Genomic DNA, 25,438 nt, shown 5'->3' on the forward strand with positions numbered 1-25,438 from the left:
ATTGTATGTTTAGCCAAGAACGAAATATTTAATTAAAGCTGAAAAAGAACACCATCGGCGACTGGGCAATGGCTATAACACTATGGTTTAGCGCCTACTTTGACTATAGATGTTAGTAAGGAGCGCATATCATGTACATATATGTCTATACTGCATGCGTCTCTTATTGGGTACGTATGTATACATTGTATGATAACGATTATAATGATTGGTGATTGTGCTGTCACGTTCAACTGTTTGCCTAGATGAACATGGGATACGTACAATATTCACACAGAGGAGCTGCGTGCAAAAATGTATGTTTCTAGCAGATACGGTGTGCCATGTAAACATAGACATATGTAAGTATTCACAGATGACTGATCTAGAGTTTACATACGTTGACACAAGGAACAATGTAAAGTGAGTGCCCATAATCAAAAGAAAACAATACAGAGTATTGTTCTTTCAAACAGTTGCGCGAGGGTTTAGCAACCGAAAACAGCAGGTGCTATTAACATAACGAAAACATTTCGTTTGGGTCGCATAGACGTGTACTTGGGGGTCGTAAAATTGGTACCTTGACCGTAAAGCTCTAATACAGAGGATCGTTCGACTCGAATGATGAGCCGCTATGTCGGTCGTCCGCAGTTTAGCAAATGTTTGGACATAATTTGTTATATGATTTCGCGGCGTGCAAAATCGTTAAAGTTTTTCTAGCAATTTTTACTGCAAAAACGCCCCTAGCTAGGGCTGTAGCTGCTGCCCGTGCCACAAGGCTGGTTCGTTGAATGGTGCTCGGTATTAAATCAATCGCTTTTTGATACAACTCAATAAGTCTCGTGCAATGACAATAAATGCTACGAAGTCATTGCATAATAGAAGTTATTTAAGTTTATTAACTACAGTAAAATGACTAGATTTCGCACTGAGTGCCATAAAGTTTCCATGGATATATTCTTCTTTTCTGCATTGTTCATTTTTCATTTGACCGGCGGAACGGGCGCTCGTCGGATTTGATGGCTGGCTATCGTCGAAGTCGTCGTATTGTCCGCTGCTGCCGTTATTCTACATTGTTTCATCAATGACGTAGTACGTAAACGTTGAATGTACCTTTTCTTTACTCTTACAAATTCATTGACAAGGTAGATCGGGTAGGAGAATTTACTGCTGTTTGCGACAACATATGAGCTTGGCCATATAAAACATTCACGACGATAATACTACCATTACTGAACGAAGTGCAATCATCGCCGTCGTTTGTAAAGCGTCCATAGACTACAGTGATTCGGCCGTGGCAGAGCTTGCGGACGAATAGGACAGCCATTGTTGTGCCTGTTGCTAGTGTTATCGTACGTGTGAGACGCATGCTTACCGTTGCCGTTAAGATTATGGGGTGCAATATAGCGGACTTATATGGCTCGTCATGACCTGATGCATCAATGACATAAATCATGTCACAATTAATGCCTCACTAGAATTGACGCTCGTACTGGGCAGATACGCTTATACAACGAAGCTTGCCGGGTTGAAGAATGACCACTGGTAATAGCTCGTTGCCTAGGCAAAAAAAACGGATCAAGTCGCAAGGATGCGAACGTTCATGAGGGATCATCGTATATATACACACAATAATGGTAATGGCAACAAGATGACAACGTCTTTGTCTTTGTATTGTGAAGATCTCAGCTGCTGCAGCGAATAGAAGAATAACAAGTGACAAAGTAACTGAATGAACTACGGAGGGATTACGGAAACACTGAATAAGAACTAACTTATTTACACCAACGGTTGTTATCAGCAGTATATAAAAAATAAAAATGTACCATGTATGTAAATGATGCTCTCTGAATATATTTGATATTTTGTCGTATCATCAAAGTCAGACATAACAGAATAATCACTATTTTTACCACAACCACCATCACATCTACAGACATATACGGATGCGTCCCGTCACGATAATCTCCTAGGATTGTCACTAAAAGCGAACTGCCTTTGCTACGTTTAAAATTATATGAAGTGGCTGACATGCCAAAAAAAAATATGTGCCAACAGACTTGCTAACTTGTTCACAATATATCTGTAACTCACCTTACGATGGCGTTATCTCCTTATTATCATATGATGTATACGACATCTGATAAACGACGGTGCCTAGAATATCACTTACCTACATAGACATACGCTCACATACATCGTAGAGAAGAAGCAACGATCAAAAAGTAAACTGATAACTTATATTCAGAATCTATTGTTTATACTAACTGCGGTTATGGCGTTTGTTCATAGATGAACTTACGTACAGAGAAACACTATGGGAAAGATCAAAGGTCTACTAAATGGACAACGAGTCAAATGTAGCATCGGCACTGTGCGAATCCAAAAGTGCTTATATAGAATGCTGTTACTATGAAATGTATATCATTGTCGCTGTATGGTGATGACATGATAAACGTGTCCCTTCGTCCGCTAACATTTTAATTATGGCCATTAGTGAGTCACTTGTGCAAACCACCCCAGCGGTGGCCATCTCGTTTCTGCCGATTGATGAAAGCCTTCGGTAAACTATGCTCACAAAGCAATTTTTTTTTTCTCGGACGTCTCCCTTAGTTTTCGTTCGTTACACTCACGGTGCCACTTCTAAACGTGTTGTATAGGGTGACGTTTTCGCAGTGGCGTTTAGGAGCTCCTATAAAATCGTCGCTGTTGTGACGGCTATAAAATAATTACTGTGGGGGTACTGATCTCGTGGATCAACTGACGTCTACATGATGGAGGAGAGATCACTGTAAAAACCTATCGAAGGTATTTTCTCTATCAGTTCGAGTTGGTATGATCGTTCGACGTAATAAGTACTGCGTACGCATTCACTGAAGTGAAAGTGACGAAACATTCGAAGGTCTTGTTCAGACACTGATGTTTATTGCAAAGAAGAAAGGAAAGAAAATAATCTAACAAATGTATCCCGAAAACCATCAAATTTTGGTTAACAGCTTGATTGGTTGGTGCTCCAAAATACATTGTTTTCGTTTACTTCTTTTCCTTGTCTTATAATAAACATCAAAGTAATATCTATTTTTGAGAGTAAAGAAGCAAAATTTATTGCACGGAAGGTAATTATATATATATATATACATATATATATATAGTTACCTATACATATATACATACACATATATATATGGAGAGAGAGAGAGAGAGGGAGGGAGGGAGGGAGGGCGAGAGCGAGAGACAGAGGGAACATTTTAACTATCATTACTATGCGACCATGTAGAATATCAATTAGTTATTGTTACCGTAGTAGTGGAACTGGGGATAGATGTGCTCTTTGAGTGAAACTTTAAATAAACTGATATTGAAACGTGTTTGTTACACGTACTTAAAAGGAACGTAATGAAAAGGAATAGACAGAAGGCTAACAACAATGGTTTCTTCGACACTCAAGCCCAACATCATTACCTGACCTGCGAAAGTAGTTGTCAGATCCTTTTATTGTTACTTTTGTACGATTGTTTGAGTAAACCTTAACCGTCATTTATCATGTTCAACTCTGTGACGGGGAAAAGCCATTATCGAACCTAATAGCATATTGTAAGCGATCCATCAGTGACGTGTAAATCATCGGAGACAGTCAGGTCTGGCTTGATAAGACTCTCTTGTACATTTGTCCGTTTCATGGTCAATCAGATATGATGGCATTGCCAATTCGATTACCCGACGTATGGTGCCGACAATCCGTTTGGTGCTTCCCTACATAGCAAAAGTATTAGAATTTGAATGTGTCACATAAAGAAATGAGAGGAAAGAAACGTCCGCAAAAAAAGAAGGTCTAGCTAATCCATTCAAGATAACATGACGGCCTCTTCACCGTTCGAAAGTAATGAACGCCGTTAGTGTTCAGGAACGCTGAAGCGAAATGCCATGTCACCATTAAGGAACATTACGTATCTATACATGTGTGCTGAGAGAAGACGTTATATGGAACATGCTGCAGCGAATTAGGACCATAGTGTTCATTTTAGTTAGCAAAAGAGAGAAAAATTGAAAGAGATATCAAATATAAGATATATCGAATTAATGGAAGGAGCAAAAAACTGTTGATGGTTCGTGAACTAGTTTTTGTGCTTTTAAATTATCAAGTATGCTTCGAAACTTATAATTAAATGGAGAGCGTGTTGAAAAGAGTGCTAGAAAAAAAGTTTTAACTTGTAAAGGAAAAGAGATCTGCATGGAAACAATAAAGCAAACACTATATTTGTTAAAATAAATATTGCAATTATTTATTTATTTGTTTATGATTAGATCAAGCAAGCATATTATAAGCGTATTGATTCTCATGGAAAAATTAACAATTGTATTTTTTGCAACTATTGAAAAACTTGGGATTCTCATTGAGGGACTAAGATTTTCTTCAAGAGCACATAGTTCTTGAACGTCACCTCTGTTGATTGATAAATATCATTTGCTTAATAATATATCATGGTGCGTTATCCATCGGTTTATGAGCGTTTAGCATAGGAATGCCCAATAAATGTCCCCACGGATAACGAACTTCTGAATATAATAGAACGATTAGTCTAAAGTTCAAAGAGATCAAATACTTCTTCCATGACATCAATAAGAAGATTGCTCCAAAATTGTTTAGAGACTTCCGTAACTGAACAATATTTTTGAAGTAACTTGTTAGTTCCGTATAGGATGATAGTAAAATACAAAATGATCTACGGCTTGACACAAACTTAAGCTCTTAGTTCCAAGGACCATTTTAAAAAACAACGTTTGCCATTGTTATATTGTTGATCTCTTATTAAAACTGGCTAGCTGTCTAAGTTTCTTCTTTTCTTTTTTTTTTTTTTGAATACATATAACTTGTATGCTAACAGCAATGTTTGATGAAATATAAAGTTAAGAAACTGGCTTAAGTAATACAGTCGCTAATGAAGGTTCCAAAGTACATTCGCTGCCTTAGGAAAGCATGTTTCGGCGCGTAGTAGGTGAAATCTCTCGTAACAGGAGACAGGTATCACACTCGGATTGGCTTCCGGTTGCCTAGTGAGTCGCTTATGAATCGGAAGACGTTGATACAGGTCGAAGCTAAATGACGCAACGTATCGTTTAGAACATTTTTTAAGAGAAGTTTAAGGGAGAAAGAGGGAAGTTTAAGAGAAGAAAAGTAAATATTAATTAGTTCTTTAATTGTTCAGTGAACCGATGAACCGAGGTTTGATTGTTCGCCGTTGCAGTCGTGGCCGAGCGGTTAAGGCGATGGACTCGAAATCCATTGGGGTCTCCCCGCACAGGTTCGAATCCTGTCGGCTGCGTAACGTTTTGTTATTTTTCATGTTTAATCATTAAAAAAACTGTGTGAGGTTCATGAGTAGCAATACTAATAGTACAACTTAAATTCTAGACCCAGTGCTAGACACGTTGGCTGTGATGTTCGCCGCATAATAAACGACTGTATCTCATGAGAAATATAATTCAATAAAAATTCAATTGTTTGCGGCGCACTCAAGCTATAGTATTTATTTATTATTAATAACTATAATATTTGGCTATAAGATATTTATATAAAAGTAATTATCATAGCTAAAGTATTCATTAGGCTTCCTCAACGTCTACAAGATCTGTAATCAGTTGTTTAAGGTCAGAAGCATATTTAGTGCACAGTGTGTAGTAAGTTAACGAAATAATGAATTGTAAGCTTCTGCCATAACTGGTTAACCATAATAATACTCCAAAACTTTTAAGATAAAATGTATTGCGCTTGATTAAGTGATCAATTGTGCTTATTAAACTAATTGTCAATTCTAACGTGAAATCACATTTGGATGGTTACTTTTATTTTTATCTAAAGCTCAATTTGAAAACATTCAAGCATTGGTTTATTTATCTAAATTTTCGTTACCATATACATATGTTCTGTGCAAATGCGGAATACATTTAGTAAAGCCTGTTCGGATCATTTGCTTAAAAAAAATTAGGCCATGTTGGCCTTATCTCTTCTCTTCGAAGAAGTCTTGAATTTTTGTCCTGGGATCCGAAGTAACTCTTTAATTTGCTTCGGTATATCACATAAACGAATAGTTCTACTTATCGACAGGGCACATATTTCAGCTAGAGTTATAAAGATAAATGAAATTCAAAGCTTAAGTTCTCATACTTGGGAATAATAGAAGATATGTGTATATATATTAAACAGTCTAATGGGGTAGAGCGCACTGTTGACAAAGGTGATCATACAGGTGAGCAAAATGCAGAATAGGCCTTTTGTTGCTGTAAAGTAGGAATTTTAATAGACTAAATGAAAAAAAAATTAAAATAGCTATGTTATAGGCAATGTCTTAAATTGTTACCAGGTGCATGTGCAAGGTCCTGCTGTCCTTAAACAGAAACTAATTAAAACGCATGTTTGTGAGCAGTCACGTGCAGTCGTGGCCGAGCGGTTAAGGCGATGGACTCGAAATCCATTGGGGTCTCCCCGCACAGGTTCGAATCCTGTCGGCTGCGTTACCATTTTCATACTTTCTCACGTACGTTCGCATTGTTGAAACTGCAGTTTCACCTATTCGTACGAACTCTATATTGGCTAAGGTGGCTTCGCACCACTTTTCTCGAACTTGTGGCTAAACGTAAGTATCCAGAGAACCCAGGGCGTTTTACATCGGAGTGAAGCCTTATAACGATGCTAAAGTTTATTAAAACAAGGCTTTATTTAATATGGTAACTGCGGTACATAGGTTTCATGTTTAACATGGACCACACATGCTGTAATGTGAAAGGCCTTTGAAGTTCAACTTCTTTCTTGAAGATACTCAGACGCAGTCGTTGGTTCGTAAGTTCAGAATGTTCACAAATCGCTTCTCTACCATCTATATACTTTCTATACTTATTTTCGTTTTGTCTATAGGTGCGACACTTTCGTTCTGAGAGCGAGACAGTTTATTGAAGTTAAAAGATCAATAGATACAACAAGTGGCAAACACCATATAGAAGCGTGTATGATTGATTGGATATAAATTATTGAGCAGAATTATTAAGCTATGGGTTATTTCTCATTTCATTAATTACGACAGTCAGGTGGTAGCTGGGACAAGAGAAGACGGTATGTGTACGTTCAGCAGTCGTGATCGCAGCAGTCGCATGACCATTTGGAAGCCAATGAAACCCATGGGTAGCTTAGGGCTTTGCTTGCATACCAGTCGGAGCAGCCCATGGAGCCGGATAGACTTGACCCATATTATCTCATTATACAGTACTGATGTGATCACCGCGAAACGTACAAGTAATGTTAAACTGATTCTAAATACCTAGGTACTCTATTGATACAATTTTCAGTGTTATCTTTAGTTTGGTTGAAAACCGGTGATATTTTATATATCTGAGCTCTCTTCGCTTAATCAGCCCTACTTTATGTTTCGTGTTTTACATCCCCCATTTAATTAGTATTTATACGGACCGCTGGCTCCTATTGCAAGAGGAAGTGTCCTCGAACTCGAACCTGGACTACCACGTGTTCCCTGTTTAGCACGCAACTGCGTTACCTGCTGCTCTTTTAGGGGAACGATCTTCGCGCTGCTTGTTTACTGTTATTTGCGATATAAGAGCACTCTCCATTTTTCATTACGCCGCTGTAGTTCCGTTGTGCGGCGAGTGGAATTTTGTTTCTGGGCTCCAAAATGGATGTTCCCGGTGAAAGAAGTTCAGGTTTCATACGTGCTATACCTCGTCCCTATCGACACCGCCACTTGAATGGCCAAATTTCTGGCGGAAAAGCCAGAGGTTGCTTAGTTGAAAACCAGCAAATCGTACACTAAACGTAATCGAACAAATGTATGTACCTATTTTCTGTCACAACGTCATCGCATGTAAGTGACTAGTCATATCAGATAGTTTGGATACAAAACCGCGCGTACACTTACCCTATTTCACGCACGCCAGCCGTCTAAAGCAACCCTTAATGCCGGTACTGATCTAAAGCTTGAAGTATTTTTTGTATATGTTGCCTTTCGCTGAGGTTAGAAAGCTATTGTACCGTCTACAGTTAAGACTCTACGGCCAAATAGATTGCTCGGCTGAAGTTAGTTGGCCGGTCGGCCATCCTAGATCTTTACCGACCTCGACAAATAATTGTTGATTGTTTTTAACCTATAAAAACTGGGCTTCTTATTATTCCTACTATATCGACCGCCATCAAACAACACGCCGCTTCAACAACAGATCCGTGGACATGATGGGGGAAAATAGGACGACCTAGAAGGATCGGTAATAGCTCAATGACATTGATAGACGACTCGACAGACAAACCGAAGTTATCCTTATTCAGGGCAATGTCGAACCGTATATGGCAAGAGCCATTACTACTGCCGTTGCAAGAGCTCAAATGAAAAGTCTTTTACATCCGCCATATCCTCGAGTGAGTGCGCCATAGGATTACCACTTTTTCTGGATAGTAGCAAATGGTTTTTGTAACAGTGCGTCTTACAATAAAGAAGCTGTTGAAAGCTGGTTGAAGTTTTTTCAACAGCAGTTTCTGACTAGGTAGAATAAGTAAATGACTGAAAACATGGGAGAAAATTGTACAGAGCGATAACGAATAAACGACAGTTCAATCTGTCGTCTAAAGCAGTGTCTGGCGGCGCAGTACAGGACGTAAAGCTCAAAACATCTATTTATCTAAACAAATTAGTTGCTAAGATTCGAGTAGAACTCCGCGTTCTTTTCACGTGCAGCTTGTTATTATTAGGGGACGAAGACTTCTTTTTTCTCCACACGAAGTTAATCTGGGCAGTTAAACCCTCCTTTGGATCCAACTAAGATGAAAAACGAAAGATCTTCTATCGAACACTAACTTACCGGAGCTATTCAAGTCATATACCTAAAAACAGATAATAACAACTAACAGCTTTGCAAAATCACACAACAATATACATTTATGTACTTTTTATTATGTATTAAGTTAATTAAATTGTTAATTTTGAGGCCGACGATTGTTTAACGTTCCTGGAGGTAGTTGTAGCTTTGATAAGGTAAACTTAAGATAGTAACTATTGTATTGTGAATGGCATTTATGACATAGCGTTTTTTTCTTGGGTTTTTTTCTGTGAAGTTTCATTTATCAAGGCAACTGTGCTGGAGATTTGTTTGATTCTTTATGATATTTATTAAATTTTTAATAGCCTCAGCACAGGTTTTCAGCGATGAATCAATATACCTACTCTAGTGGTTAAACTCCAAATGTCTGTTTAATAAGGGATAGTTATGGTAAACTGGAGGCTTAGGTTGTACAGTTTTCGATAATGCCTCCATTAAGCTAACGCTCTGTGTTGTCGCCGTTAGCATTGATATGCCGGGTATTTGTTGTCACTCTCGTGTTGATTATAGATTGACACTCAACTATGTTTAATTGTTTCTATTATTATGTTGGAAAACTGTTATAAACTTAACTGGGTCTTGCCCCTTCATCGCCTCACTCAACGAGCGGCGCATGCAAAAGTGGGCAGAAATTAAATTTGGTGGATCAAAACTGGCTGAATATGAGGCGATCAACATATTTAATAAAAAAAAAAAAAGGGGGGGGGGGGGGATATATTCAACCTTCAACAATGCTTTTCCTAAAATAAGTTGCTACCGGCGTTAACTATCTAATCCTTTTGACTTCGGTGTCGCTGAATAGCAGTCCACACTCGAACTTCATAGCCAAGCCTGCAATTACAAATATAAGAAGCTTACAAAAACGAGCTTGTTGCTATCTGCCAAGCACTAATTGTAAAACTCACCTTACGATTAGTAAAAATTGTCTTTATGGCTACATGAAGTCCAATATGATGCAGAACCACTACGATATGCTTACTATGAATATAATCATGTTATTTTTACACTGATTTTTGGCATTTAGCTTATTACGATAGTATGGACGCACTTGAGGCCCAGTCGTTTGAGGTCATCCCTATCAACGAGTTGCAGGACGTCTTCTATTGTGAAGCGTTCCTTGACAAACTTAAGCACACTCTCTTCATCAAGTCCAATGTCCTCCAGCCACTGTACCATCAAAGGGTCACCGTCTTCCTTGATAATTTGAGCTCGACTCATTCCCGATGTACCGGGAATACTTTCCTGGGAAGCGTGAGAGACGTGAGGCGTCTGCTGCAAGGCCGTTGAATCACTAGCGACGTCTTGGACGAACTTCCTCTGATGATGTCGACTTTGAAGTAATGAGACCAACAGGTCCTGGTAGAGTTTCTCACTTTGTACCAGCGTATTTACGAGACTAACAGACGGTGGCAGAAACAACGACGGACGCGTGGATTTGATTATTCACGGTTAATAAGTATGCATACGTAAAAACTCTTAAAAACCAAACAATGGTCGACAACGGCTGGGAGGCCAACTATCGGCATGTTAAAGTGGTACACGTGCTCCAGAATGAAAATGGTCCAAACGATTTATAAGCATGGCTGATTATCACTAAAAAGCCTATTGCTGTGCTAGACTATTACTAAATTGTATTTAGTAATATAATAGTAACTTATTTAGCAATATAATAATATAATAAGAGATAATGTTTGTGTCACTGGCGTACTCGTTTGTGCCCTTCAAGAGAACATACTTGGCAGTTTTCTCTTGAGCAGCTCCGAGTTGTCCGAATGCTCTGAGAAAATCTCCGGTACCCGGAAGGTTCGAAGGGAGATGACTAGCAGGAGATTCCTCGCCAACCTTTTGTGCCGCGGACCGAATCGAATTCGAGGTCGAGACGCCACTTGTCGTGGACACCCGATCATCATCTCCATCATCATCTTCCTCCTCTATATTATGCCCACTAATGTTAGCGGCTAGTTCTGGAGACAGAATCGATATAGCTGCCTGGCAGCATTGCTTAACGAGGTTGTCCAGCGCGAACATCCAGTGCGGCTTAATGTTTTGCCGAATCTGAAGGATCTCCATGACCTGTATTGATCGGGAAAAATATGGAGGGAGACGAAAAATAAGTCGCCTGGGCAAGCGAGGCATCTATGTAGCATCTAAAATGTTTTGTGTGTACAGAGTGGGATATGTTGGCCGACGGTGGAACACGCTGTGAGGATTTGCTGATTCCACATTTTCTCTAGATACGCGACAGCCGAGAAAGCGTTCCATTGTGTTTTCTTAGACTATGTTTAAAGACTAGTTCCACACAAACCGTTAAATAAATGTCGTGTACGCCTTAACAATAATCCTGTTGTTGAATGAGGTTCTAAATATTTTTGCTTGGCTTGATGGTAAGAAACTACATGACAGCATGGCTGGAAAGTATTGTTCTTATTCTAAGACACATTCGTTAGAGACTCTAATGTATTGTGAACTAGAGAAAAATTATTTTTTCCTGAATTTTTTTAATGAGAGTTCGTGAAAGTTACTCAGTCGTTCTTATGTACATAACAGTCAAGGAATAGGAGCCCCAAGAGAAAGCCAGTTAGGGAACACCTATAACCAGTTTGGGTTAACTGCGCGAATCCAGGACGAGTGCCAGTAGCCAAACGGTCCTTGTAATAATAACAACAATAATAGCACACCAAGATAGAAGTAATAATGCGTTATACTTCAATGTCTATTATAACCGTGCGGTAGGTTTCCACCGGTTTATATAGTGTAAATTAGAGAAAATATGGTATAACACATTAGATTAACGAAAAGTGCAGCAACTGTAGCAGACTACAGCAAAATCAATACCTTTGTCAAGATACTCTTTACTCAATGTTTGCCCTCAACGTTACCAAATATTTTTACAAAGTCTGCCCCCTACTGACCGCTTGTGCTCATGCAGCCAACGAAACTGACATAATCATCAACAGTTTTTAAGCAAATGTCCACAGTTTTACATATATATATATATATATATATATATATATATATGGTTGCGGCGGCGATTTCTTCACAACGGTTAAGTTAAAGTGTATTACAGTTACCTTATGATCACTACAGAAGTTACTAGTCCTGGTAGTATACAGTAACAGTACATTCCCGATTGACGCAGCCGGTTAGACAACTATAACGCTACGTTTGTGTTAATATAAAGCAACAATTCTCTTCGGCATTAAATTTGCTTTGGTACATCAATAATTACCATTACTGATACTAGCTCGTCAGCAAAAACCACAAATAGAAGCCTAGTGAGTTACCTCTTGGTGCAACGCGGTACATTGTTTCTAGATAAACTGTCTTTGTCCAAACGAAGTTATATAGATTACTAATCTATTACATACAAATGCTCGCTTATCGTGAATAGATCTCTTCAGCAAAATAGAAAAACTACATATTTCTCTATGCGCCTATACATGATGCTCGTATGCTGCTAACCGATTGCTGAAAAACAAAGAGTGCTGTCTGGAGCTGGCTGACGGCTTGCCCGTCGTAGTCGAGTAGCTCTTTGAGCATAGCGAGCACCCGGCTGAGATGGCCCTTGTCCTGCGCAGGTACATATGCTATGATTCCACTCAGGAGTTGCTTCAGATGGTCCTCACTAATGAGGAGTACCGAAGCTGAAGACAATGTTCCTCGAATCCTGTCCATCCATATCGACAGCAGCTGTAATAACATCACGAGCACAACGGCAACAAATGTCAGCATGAAAAATACAAGATTCGCCTACTATTTTTATTCGTACCCCCAACTACGTGAAAAGGATCCGATATCTAGAGTGTTGAGTATCGTCACATGCGAGAACACTGCTGGAACACTGTGAAATTAAATCTCGAACATTGATCATGATGCTTGTTATTGTTGACGTGGTCGTCTATCGATATATAACGACATGTTGGTATAGGTGCTACAATCACACCTGTACTGTTATTACGTCGCATCGGGGACTGTTTTGAACGAAATTTCGAGCGTTTTCGCAAAGAGTGGCTAGACACTATTTTTCGTTCCGTTAACGTCACGTCTCATTTGCTTACTTATTGATAAGAGGCAACGGTAATTGTTAAAGGGAACTTTCTGCAGTGAACAATTTTAGGCCACACAGGTGTACGGAAGTTTTACTAATCGTACTGGTAGTCATTGTTAATAGAATGCTATGTTAGCGAAACGTTCGCCTTAAGGCGTATCCGCACCTGTTCATAGCTAGCTAGCTAGCATTTTCTGATCTACATATCGTCGACGCCTTGGAAAGGCTAAGGATAGCTCAAATAGACTTCTATTTAATCCAATTAACGGATATCTCTTTTGAAAATTCAGCATGTCGAGCACGATCACTTCTGCAATAAACACTAGCACACATATTACCATATGACGAAAGCGCCATTCGGGCTTACTATCCGTTCGCCGAAATTTTCGCAGAAAGTCAATTATTGATAGCACTTCTATGCGTACTAAGCTAACAATATGTCGGAGCCAATATGGACGGTGGGCATTGCAGCAGGCAATAACAAGTAGCCGTAACAAAGCACAACTATAACAATAATCACATTTAGATTTGAAAAAAAAAACCAAGATATTGGTTATCTGTACGATAGATCAAAGGCACACCATCGAAACGTACCACCTTATGGCTAGAATAACATTTTTTCCTCTTTTTCTATAAAAATTCCCTCAGCTGTAGCGTCGATGCTCTTTTTGTTCGTCACGCCTAACCAGCATATTAGTAGAATATAGAAATTTATTTCGCCTTTGACGCCCACATATGGCTTCTGTCCGCCGTCCGAGCCGCGCACTCAAATAAGACACATGTTAACTTCGACTGGCACTCATGTTATCGGCAAATTACGTTACAGATTTAATTCAAATAGCAGATCTACTTCCGACATGTAGATTACCACCGGAGCGCCTGCGAAGCAGCTAGATTTAACACGAACAACGGTACGGGCGGATCGTTCAGGTTTGTGAGCCTCTCTTGATCGACCACCCTGCATAGGTCATTACCATCGGCTACCTATACTGTTTAGAATCGAATATACTGTACCTTTAATTTAATCGAACGACTATTGTTTAGGTTAGGATTCACAAAAACGAACATATCAAAACCAGCTTTTTGGTCAAAGTAGAATAGTGCTTAGGTACGAGATACATTTCGATGGTTGCAAGATTAATGTACTTCTGACAAAGACCGAATATCTGTTGCCATATCGACCATATAGGGCGTAGTCTATGCGCTATATGGTCGATATATGGCAGTTGTACCGTCTTTGAACGGTTCGATAGAGTTTCACAACTCCGTATATCTTAGTCTATTATCTAAAGGCCTCAACTCGAAAGCCGGGAAGCGATGCGACATTATGATTTTGTCGACGAATACAATCTCTGTATCCATTGTCTTACAACGCGTAAATATGACGTCAACGTTAGACACTGACATAGAATTGTAATGCTACTGTAGAATAGTATGAAACATTGATGGTAGCTTATACGTAAAATGGCGTGTTCTGTCAACTAGAACACATATTACGAAGTAATCATCTAGCAGATATCTGCTTTCCAGCGATAAATTGATTCTGACAAGGGTAAACTAATCTATAGATTGACAATTACTATTCTAGAAACGGGGGAAGACCGAGTTTCCTAGAAGTCGACGATGCTTTTGTTTTAAAATTGTCTATTTCTCACTTATATAACAACTCTATTATTGAAAAACATATCCCTTTTGATTTCGAACAATAACTCCAAGCACCATTATGTTCCTATTAAATAGGTTAGATTTATCCGACCACAAATTAGCCGTCTCTGCCAAATTCAGAGCTCTCTCAGATACGTCATAACTGAAATGTTTGCCGTCAGTGTTTTGCCACCTACGGTGGCAGGTGCAGTTGATGGCGTGCACCACCACCTCTCGGATAGCTTAGTAAACCGTACCTATCTCGAGTATACGCAAAAGTTTTCACCTAGCTTCGCGCCATGTTCAGCTGCTCGGTTCAGGCGAATCGAGGTTCTGTCGATAACCGAAAAGCCAATTCTGTCTTAGTACAGTAAGGTTAAGTATGCAGTTCCGGAGTGCAGCTGAACGTAACCCTAAGAGATCCTTCTGTAAAGATGGCCAATGGGATATAGTTTCCGATATGCCTTAGTGATCATTATCCAATCAAAATAAAAACATAGGTATAGGTTGATAGAAATGGTGCAGTTAAGACGCTTAAAATATCCGTCCATAGTCCCTCAGTAAATTTCTATTCCATTGGAAACGTGAAACACCGGCGGAGGATATATTTCCGCTACGAAAGATATCTCTTGATAGTATTTAAACTATTCGATCCATTTCCCCCCGTTACACGGATAGCTTTTATGAGGAATAACGATCCAAAGGGAATTAACTTCAAGCGTAAAGTATAGCTTGAGCCGCTTAACGGAGCATCGAGGTATTACATCAACTATTTCACGGTAGGTAATGATTCAGAAAGAGGTCGAAATAATTCATACTCTTAGCATATATTTCGAAACTAACGCTGATCTACTTTCCTCGCAATACTCGTTCATACCAAATTGCCGAATTCTTATCTATCCAAGTAGTCTTATACGTTTCTTAGTCTATTACTAAGATCCAAGCCATTATAATTACTGTTCTTATAAACTAGATAGGATAAATCGTATGGGCGAAGCAAAAAGCTCAATTCCCTGATTCTTGGATATATTTAAAGTGAACTACGCCACATTAGAGTTTCAGAAACTATATTTACAGTAGTAATTATTGCGAGTGACGTTTACAGATACTGACATATAACATGTTATATGAATTTTTTTTTCAAACGACATCTCGCGGCTTGGCTCAAAACGAATCTAGATTCGTCATCTAGTGCAATCATAGCAATAGGGGGAGCTCCAGTCACCGTGATTTTCGACAGCTGCTGCCACTTCTGGCGCTTCTGGTACACACGATGTCCTAATGAAGGGCTGCTTTGTTTGCTGCCTCTCTACGGTTCTCTATGATGGGTGAAAGCCAGAGCGCGAGAGACTGGCTTCTTCTATACGCAGAGCGATGCCCATTTCATTGCCAACGGCTGACCGTCCGCTCGTCGGTTCGCCTGGCAGCAGCCCGGTAGCGCCGACAAGCGAACGGGCGAGCGAAGACGAGATGCTTCGAAAGAGCAACCGGCATTACGGTGTTTACTCTACGTCATATGACATCATCAGCGCTGCCATCACTATCGCGAGCCAACACAGTACAGCGAAGCCGGACTACGGCCATGTACGAACAATAGTAGCGTGTTTAATATGGCCGTATTTCACGTAGTAGGCAGACCTTTGTCAAAACTTTTGTTTGCGATGACTTCGACGACGACGGCAGCCGGCTACGACGTCACCTGTGGAATCGACGACCATATGGGACGGGACCCTGCGCAATGGAAGAACGCCCACAATCGAGTAAACATGAAACAAAGGAACTAAATACTGTCTTGCTTGCCTGCCTGTTCGGCTGCTTGTTTTCTTACATTACCACCACCGCGACAGACATCGCGGCAGCTAGTACTGATGGCAATGACGATGTTACTACTTCTATTCATGCTGCTGGTAATATTTCCTCCGGGTAGAAGTAGCCTGGTCCTTTGGTTGTCCGTTCCTGTCTTGCATATATTCACGAGTGCTAAGTTCTTAACCAGCGGGATCAATTCAGTTCGATGGCGACAGACCACCATCTATACTGTCCTTATAAGCATATGCACACATATATACATGTACACTGTACCGCGAGGCGCGACTACGTTTTTCAGTTTGTTTTTGATTTTTAAGAAACCATGACATAACGAAATTTCTCTAAGGCCCCTATGGCTGATACATACTGACAATAGGAGAAAGCATACAAGTCTGATCTATGCACCAAAAGTCTCGTCCTTTATGAAGGATTGCATTTTCCTTTGGTAATTACACCTTAGAAAGCGTGATGTAAGCTTAGGATATAATGACTGTAATACGTACACGTGCATTATCGGTAAGCATTCTGGTAGATGCTTCATTCGGCTTAAAGTTTCGGCTATATAAAAATACCACAAGACGAGAGTCTCCTGTCTAAAGTCCGCACCCCAACACTGGTCCTGCTGCTGATCCAAAGCTAAGGTAAATTCGCCGGATCGCAAAATCAGACGCCGGAAGACGCAGTCTTTAAACAGCCACACAACGAGCTTGTGTGGCTATTTAAAGACTTCCTAAGGAAAACCATTCTTTGGCAAATCAAAATTATAAAAATGTTCGGCAAAAATGTTGTTTTTCTTCCTCCTTTTTTTTTTTTTTTGTTTAACCTTCAACGTAACCAGCTGTATAAACGCGATACCGATACAATCCAGATAGATCGATACTCTTACTTTACCAGGTAACTTTTTGCCAATTTCCTGTATTTCATGACCTATAGAATGTACAATAATCTAGAGATTAAATTTAATGAAACTATCGAAATGTTTTCAAAGATGTTCTACACTCTATTCTAGACGATTTTACCTCAAGACCCTAGCAAACTTATAAGAGGTTTAATGAGTGATAATCCAAAGTAAAATAGAATTATCATATCCACATTATTTTTGAGAATTTTGTCCTAAAATGTTTATCAATGTATACAGATACGAAGCAATAAACATTTGACGCCTACAGGGTTTGCATAAAGATGCTTGCAGGATCTAAACTGGCACCAACCTCTTGCAGTACTGATAAAAGCCCTGTACGAGTGTGCAACGAGGGTTCACGATTCATCTTAAAAATCGTTTTTACCAGTATAGGGTAAATATTTTGAAGGCTACCGGCTCATCGTGCCTAATTGCTTTCAGGCAGCAAGGACCCGAACGGACGTTGCTGGGTGCGCGGAAGCCGAGCGGGGTAGAGAGTCCCGAACTATTCTCCTAAAGCTCATGCAGACCCAGCCAAAACACCAACATGTGTTTCCTTGTTTTTGTTTTACTGTTAACGTAATCTTCGGTTTTTGCGTTACTGGCACGAAATCAATGTGTTCCTAAGGCGAAAGATCCAGCAATAATTTATCTTGAGGCTTTACATACTAGTCGCTCTATTATTAGGGTTATTATTATTACTACTTTTTCTATTATTTAGTATACTACATTTTCATGTGTGCGTCATCGTTAGATGCGCATTTAGTTAGACAAAACGTGCTCAAATGGAGGCTATAAACAACTTCTGCTGAAAATTTGTAACTGCGTTAAAACCATGAAGGCAAACGTCTTCAAAGCAAAATCTGAAAAGACGGTTTATATTTGGATGAACCCGATGTCTTCATATCGAACCAAAACACCAAAATATGTAGCATATTCATATTTCATGAGTCTCATTAATGAGAGTGCATTTGATATGTATTTGAACGCAAGCGTATTAAAGTTCAACTTCACACTGGCGTATTTATTAGAAATTTATCATAGGTATCCGGAACTTGTTCTTGTGTTATCTACATTAGTATGAGTCAAAACGACATGACTGATTACTACTTTAGCTATGCAGATGGCAAAGTTTAAGTTTCTGTAGAACTTTACAAATCAGTTACAATTTCGTCCAAGTATTAGTATTGTGTTTATATGAAGGAATATTATATCGACATGACGCAACGTATGCAGTGTGGTGCTGACTGGCCTGTTTCCCTATTACGGCATATCAAGCTCCCTGGATAATGCTGCTTTGCCAACGTCATAGAGCTAACTGTAGTGACAGCTAAATTCCGTTCCAATATCTGATATTCTTCTCCTAGGAATGAGCATTCTGCCCGTCAGTACGAACGAAACGAAAGGGCCGAGTTTTGTACGGCATATTAACTTGTTTTACATGGAATATCTGTTGGCCTTTTCATCCCTATATTAGCTATTCATTGACTTCATACGTAAATGAGGATGCTGTGTGCAGACAGGCCGTAAACTATAACTAACTATAAGTGGACTAGTCATCTATCTACGACACCGCAGGTATTAGCATTATTCTTTTTAACTGTGTACACTCACCTGTTCCTTATCTTCTTGCATCACCTTAACGATCGTTTGCCTTCGTTGCGAGTCCTTTTTAAGCATGTAGAATCCGGCGGTCTCTTCGACGCCATTGAGCGGTCCGCCATCGACTGGCGGGCTGAGAAGACCCGAGCTGATTACGAGCGGGGACGATAACAACATCGTGCGTGAAGGTCGTTTGCGGTTAGTGGGCTGAAGCTTGGCCGCCAGAGGGGTGTCATCATAAGCGACACCACCTATGATAGTGGAATTATCCCCATAACCATTGCCTTGGCCGCCAATGTCGTGAGTACAATGAGGTCGTACTTGAGCAATCTCTCTTTCCGGACAGGCCTCATTGCCATTATCATTCTTATGGTGATTATTAGCATTATGCCGGCCACCGCCGGTCAACTCATCAGCGGGCCAAATGGTCTGCTCAAGCGCTAGTTCAGCATCGTCATCAGTGTCGCATTTACTAAGCCAGTCCCAACAGCGCATTCGAAGTAGCGACCATTGAAGTTCTTGCTGACCCGGTAGTAGTGTGTCAGGAACGTCCCTGCAACGTCCGGGGGGGCAACCGTCCTCCAAGGTGTCCATTGGGGACGCCGGCCCACTACTACCGTACGAATTAAGCAGAGCAGTGCTTCCCAAGCGTTCCATCATGCACAAATCACCTCAATCCACTTTAACTCACAACATCCACGTAGACTCCACGAAGTCACTATATATATATGTATATATATATATATATATATATATATATATATATATGTGTATATATATGTATAGACGCACACACACATACGCAGATAGCACCGCGGCACTAGACTATGCGTGGATCACTGGTACTAATTCAAGCATGTAGTAGTATAGTAACTATTCCTCACACGAGCGAGTCGCATATTCGCACGTAATAGCTCGTCGTGCTGATTAATCAATAAAAGAAACTCAAATGATAACGTAAGCCGGCCGGCCAGCTGGCTGGCCGGGCGGTCAGCGGCCGATGATTTCGTTAAAGACGCCAGCCGCGTACATTTACTGTCATATAAAGAAGAGCATGTTATTCATAAATGTACATGACTCCTAAATATTACGCTGTAATATTATTTTTCGCTAGAGTAACAGTAGCGTTCGTGGTTATGGCGGTGCTGGTAACAGCAGCGGAGGTGGCACTTATAGTACGATTTTACGGGCACGCACGATCACAGCTGACAACCGATGATTGACGCTGACGGTGACAGCCGATCGAGTTTCATCCGCACCTCGTGGTACCACAACTGCTCGAAAACAGTACAACTACGAACGAACGAACGACTACTTCCTTTATCGTAATGAAAACGTATTCGATCGATGCCTTCCGTAGCTAACGTGATAGCTTAATTTCTAATTGTAGCGCTGCTATCGTAATCGCGTCTCCGCGGTATTACGAATCACAGGTATACTTATGATACCGGCCGGAGCTAAACACTCTCTCACTGCGCATCGGCGCTTTTCTGATATAACACCGACTGTCGCCGCTATTGGAGATCGTACGCAACCGTATAATACGCTGTTTCGTGCTAGACGTGTAATGTTGTTCGATGGATAGTACAGACATTAGGCTCGCTGTGACGTCCGCCTGGCCATAGATCCACCCAACGAGCAAGGGGTCGCTGCTGCCTTCAATGATTCCGCCGCCACCGCCGCCGCCGCCGCCGCCGCCGCCGCCGCCGCTGCCGCCGCCGCCCGCTGAAATGCTGTAAATAGGCCGAAGAGACCTGTTCACTGAGCGATAAACTGCTGAAATCGAAATGATCTGAAGCAGGAGTCAGATACTCAAAATAGAGCTGTAAGAGGGAGAGTGGTGCTACTAGAGGTTGATCGGTTCTTTTTCGTTCCTTCAACCGCTCACTACACTGCCACTGATTGATCGAGTAACCAGCTGTTGGTCCGCTGGGTTCGTTCTCTGGCGACTGCACGACTGGCAATACTCATGCGGCTCTTAATGCCGCTGTACTATTTCGTACTAGTCGTGACGGTGGCGACAATCAAAAAGGCGTTCGTCGCCACGCTCGGGACAATATCGACCGCACGAACGACAAACGAAATATCAACCACTCCAGCAGCAGCGCAGCGGCAGCAGTAAATCGGTACGGTGGTCAGGAATGAAGTCGAGCAACCATAATGTTATCGTTGTTGTTGATGGCGATGATGACGCTAAACGCGCGCGCGCGCGCGCGCGCCTACATAACACGCACCTCCCACCGCTGACACAGCCGTTAAGCACAACGGCGCTGTAACGCTAGGAACAACGCAGACAGCTTTTTGCTGTCCGCGCACAACACGTCGCAAGCACGCTAAGAGGAGAGGGGCCGTGCAGATGATTGTGTTGGTGAAAGCAGCAGCTGGCACGGAACGACAACGCCAATTGACCACCGCGGAACGACTAAGACAGATTTGCTTGCCTCCTGTTGCTGTGACTGCTGTTAGATTCGACAATGACCGACGCTAGTGGTACTGAGGCCTCTGGCGCAGCGGCGGCGGCGAGGGAGAGTGTGCGCAGGCGAAAAGTATATAGCGCTACTCCACTAGCAAAAGGAACGGCCTGCTGCTGCTGTTGCTGCTGCTGCTGCTGCTGCTGCTGCTATCGCAGACAGCCGGGACCGGCGTCGACCCAGCAGAACTGCTACCGGCGGCGCTATCGACGCTACTGTTACAACAGCCGTCAACAGCAAGCAACAACAACAACAGCACCAGCACAGATGGCTGCAGCAGGATCAGAACGAACGAATTCAACAGGTAGCAAAATAACGCTAACAGCATAGATAACAGTGGCAGCAGCACAAATACCTCTGCTGTCAATACTCGTCAATGCATAAAATTTGCGTTTGGACATGATGCCGTGACGCGAGACGCTTTTATTCTACTGAAAGGCATTCAAGTATATTAAAAAGAATTACGTGTGCCTCGGGGTGGTCGGGTGACAGCCTGACTCAATGGCGGATCCACAGCCCCTCCGACCCGCTATGATGCCATTGAATAGCCAACAGAATTCTGCATTCTGCCACCGCAGTTACGTACTAACTATAGCAGTAGTACGGTTTCAGATATTTAGGCTAGCCGAGACTTCGTCATGGTCGATGCGTCGCTTGCAGCTAGGTCGACTATAAATTGTTTCTGGGTCTGCAAAGCTTACAGGTGCATGATTGAGTACGGTTTAATGATACTTCGAGGTAGAAACCGTCTTCGTGAATAGTTGTACAAGCAGCAGCTGGGGACACGGTAGCTGCCCGAAGCAATGTTTTACGGCACGTCAAACGTACGAGTCGAAACATTCAGTGGACACAGCAAAATCGGCACACAACAACGTGCAGTAATAAAAGAGTATCGTGCTCGAAATTTGCCTGGTCTCTCCTTCCATTCAGTCTGGTACACTAAAGCTTAAAATAGTTGCATGAAAAAACACGTAGAAACGCCAGCTTAACATAGACATCTCGGGGTGTCGCGCAAAAGTGTTATATGGTTATTTTTGGATGCATACTTGATTATTGACATTCTATAGAGGTGTATGGATAGGTTGATCACAAATATTCAGCTATTTTTCTAAAGTTCGTCTACCGATGCGCTCTTCACTACGGGGAAACAAACGGATAGGATCTGCACACACGCTTTTGCTTACTTTGTACCAGTAGAAGTCAAACCCCAGTTGACTGCTGAGCAGAACGATGGTGTCAGAAGGGTTTGTGAGTCCGGCCCGCGGGTAGAACAGCTGACGTCGGAAAAGTCAACATTGATGAGTAGTATCGCACGAATTTAAGCTATTTACAAATCGTTTCCTTTTCCCTCCTCTACTTCCTAATGAATCCAAAAATCATTATCCTCGAACTAAATACACGACAAGGATCAGCTCTGCTCTCTGAAAAATCAATACATAATACGCCAGCTAACTGGCTGGCAAATCTAAACAGCCGAAGAACTGATATAAGGCTAGCGACAGGGTCAAGGCCGCTTTTGGCCGGTGTGCTTCTTTTCGTTGGTGGGCAGAACGAACCAGGTTAGACGATTTTTGGTGATCTTCTTTTATCGTTCAGCGATACTACAAAGGACATATGATGTGTGAGCCACGTTACCCCACGGGGTGCTTCCTGTTGTTTAGGAAGCATTATATGCGATTGGCCCCTATGAAGTGGACAACCAGAATATGCATTGGCAAGAAATTAGGAGGATCCGATTCCTGATGCATGTGTGTTCCGGACCTATTGCGAGTCCGTCTGTTCGTCAATCACTCAACGCCGATTGACGTGTTTATCAGTGTTACGTCGTTGGCTGCTGCTGCTGCTGCCGCCGCCGCCGCCGCCGCTGTCGTCGTCCGCGCGCTGCCTCTAATTCTCTACTCAAGCGTCTGAAATTTCTTTTCGCAATCCATTTTGGATACTTCTCTTCTGGATCTATGCAGCAAAGCAGTATCGTCTCTCGTCTTCTCGCGCTCGTCCTGTGTCCGTGCAACGCCCCTTGCCCGAGACTGCTGCCAGCGAGTTTGTCTGATTTCTCTACGCGATCGTTCCGTAGTGTGCGAATTGTTACTCGGTGATTCGGAGCTCGGCGGTCAGCCGCAACAGTCACGCGTTCACTCACTCAGTCAGCCACACGGGCACGAAGCCAAATAGGCGAGCAGGTAGTAAGTAACGTGTCAACAGGACAGCGGCATAATCGGCGTTTCTGCAGCGGCCGTACCAGTGAGGGGAGGCCGCGAGTGAACCGTGTAGTCAACCGACCCGAACCAACGATAGAGCGACGTTTCCACTCTCCAGCTGCCGTCGTTGTTACTGATACGCAGCACGAAGCGACTGGCATTACTTGACGTCATACTATGTCATAGGAACTATCGTTGATTGTTGCCCGTAGATGCACAGCTACCAGCCGAATGCTGGTGCTGCCATCGCCCGTTTGAGTGCTGCCGCTGCTGCTGGCAAAAAAAACGGCACCGCTCACAACTGCAACGAAGAAATTACTCTGTCTGCGTTTGACGGTTGAATGGCTGTTACTGTACAGAAACCGGCATCAGCAGCAGCAGCAGCAACAACAACAGCAGCCGTAGCGAAACGTTCAGCGAAGGGATTGCGACGTTGAAAAGCCGCCAGCATTGGATACGATGCAGCCACCATAAGAAGCGGTGGTAGTTATATCGACGGCGGTAACATCGAGGGAGCCACTGCTGGCAGACGGCTAAAATGCACAGGTTCCCGAACGGCAAATGCCAGTGGTCATGGCGACAGTTACTAGTGGTAACAGCGACGATGGTGACGCCTGCGATAGAGCGGGCCAGGAACGTCGATCTGTTCAGTTAATTATCCACGTATCCAAATCGAGATCTGGCCGTCCAAACGACCATAGTAGACTCAACAGCGTCATCGTTCGATGGGAACCAAGCGAATACAAAACAAACTCGAAAAGCGATCCCACACCAACGGCAGAGGCAAGGATAACCAATAAATAGCTAATAGAAAAAGAAAGAGCCCTCTCGTCCCGCTCCTTCGATCAGTCAGCGAACGGGAATAACCAAGTAGCTAACTACTGTATTTTTTTATTGGCTAGTTTAACGAAGATGGCCACGGTTGATTGTTATAATAATAATAGTTATTATTATGAGAGACGATTGGTGAATGGACCTGGCATGTCATTCACTTAGCCGATTTATTCGCGTGTCCATGAGCGCAAATTGCTAGCTTGTGGCACGTTCGAAACGGCAAAAAATAAACGTGGCCATAGCATCAGCTCCACGTAGCGCGTAAGCGTTGTGCGTGCGTTACGTGTTAGACACAACTAGGTATGTTGACCTTTGGAATCGAGAACTGACGGAGACAAAATCAGTCCTATAAACCTAGGAAATAAAACGGAAATGAGCATACATTTTGAACAAACAATGGCTAATCGAGCGTCGAAAACGTTCATCGACGCCGATGACGTCAGATGACGGATTCGTTCACTACTGAACAAAGAACAATTCCACCGGCCCCCTGTTGGGATGACAGGCTGTGGCGTATATACTGGTCGCATTAGAGGCAACACAGGCTGGCTTTGAACTACCCAAAACAACGGCCTTTCATTTATCTAGCATTGCATAATCCATCATGATCAAGCATATTAACAAATAGTAGTAGAAAAAAAGTAACCACTAAAAAACTTGTATGTAGTTTGCATTTCTCAACAGGTGAATTGTATTTAAACGATACTGACTGTATCTGTTCGATCTGCTACTCGCATCTAACGGAACCCAGTTTCGAAAGGGACCATTCAAAAATAAGTCAATAGTTAACCTATAGAGAAGACTAGTCCTAAGGCGATCCTATCCTCATGGTATCCTGTCATGGCTGGAACACGCGTAAACGTCAGCCGAACCGGCTTCTCTCTCTGAGCGGAAGAGCGGACAATGACAACTAAAAACCCCATATTTTAATAGCCGAGACTCCCTAGGAGACTAAACGAAGCATTTTTACTTATGACTGATCCTCTGCTAGCTTGCTGTAAACAGCTGTAAACCAACAAGATAGCAAAGGTAACCATTTTTTTGCTCGCCACTTCGAAAAGTGATGCGTCCTCAG

At 42.0% G+C, this 25,438-nt stretch overlaps 1 protein-coding gene and 2 non-coding genes across 6 annotated transcripts in view; 2 read left to right on the top strand and 1 right to left on the bottom strand.

The window, feature by feature from the left end:
• Window positions 1–5,221: 5,221 nt before the first annotated feature.
• On the top strand, window positions 5,222–5,303 carry TRNAS-CGA (transfer RNA serine (anticodon CGA)). The gene has a single exon. It is a non-coding gene; the product is annotated as a tRNA-Ser (tRNA).
• A 1,107-nt stretch (window positions 5,304–6,410) lies between these two features.
• Window positions 6,411–6,492, top strand: TRNAS-CGA (transfer RNA serine (anticodon CGA)). Its single transcript has one exon. It is a non-coding gene; the product is annotated as a tRNA-Ser (tRNA).
• A 2,396-nt stretch (window positions 6,493–8,888) lies between these two features.
• Ask1 (apoptotic signal-regulating kinase 1) overlaps window positions 8,889–25,438 on the bottom strand; it is a 56,996-nt gene continuing 40,446 nt past the window's right edge. For 2 of the 4 annotated variants that reach the window (XM_022850522.2, XM_086972461.1), the window contains 6 exons: window positions 22,516–22,605; window positions 18,873–19,008; window positions 12,319–12,546; window positions 10,565–10,929; window positions 9,905–10,252; window positions 8,889–9,687 (listed from right to left, as the gene is read on the bottom strand). In XM_022850522.2, the coding sequence (XP_022706257.1) occupies window positions 9,627–9,687; window positions 9,905–10,252; window positions 10,565–10,929; window positions 12,319–12,546; window positions 18,873–19,008; window positions 22,516–22,605 (1,228 nt within the window). In that variant the 3' untranslated portion in view covers window positions 8,889–9,626. The remainder of the gene's footprint in view (window positions 9,688–9,904; window positions 10,253–10,564; window positions 10,930–12,318; window positions 12,547–18,872; window positions 19,009–22,515; window positions 22,606–25,438) is intronic. The other 2 variants (XM_022850523.2, XM_022850524.2) reach the window with 2 other exon arrangements.

Source organism: Varroa jacobsoni, unplaced genomic scaffold (assembly GCF_002532875.2).
Source record: "Varroa jacobsoni isolate VJ856 unplaced genomic scaffold, vjacob_1.0 scaffold_1468, whole genome shotgun sequence".
Lineage (NCBI taxonomy): Eukaryota > Metazoa > Arthropoda > Arachnida > Mesostigmata > Varroidae > Varroa > Varroa jacobsoni.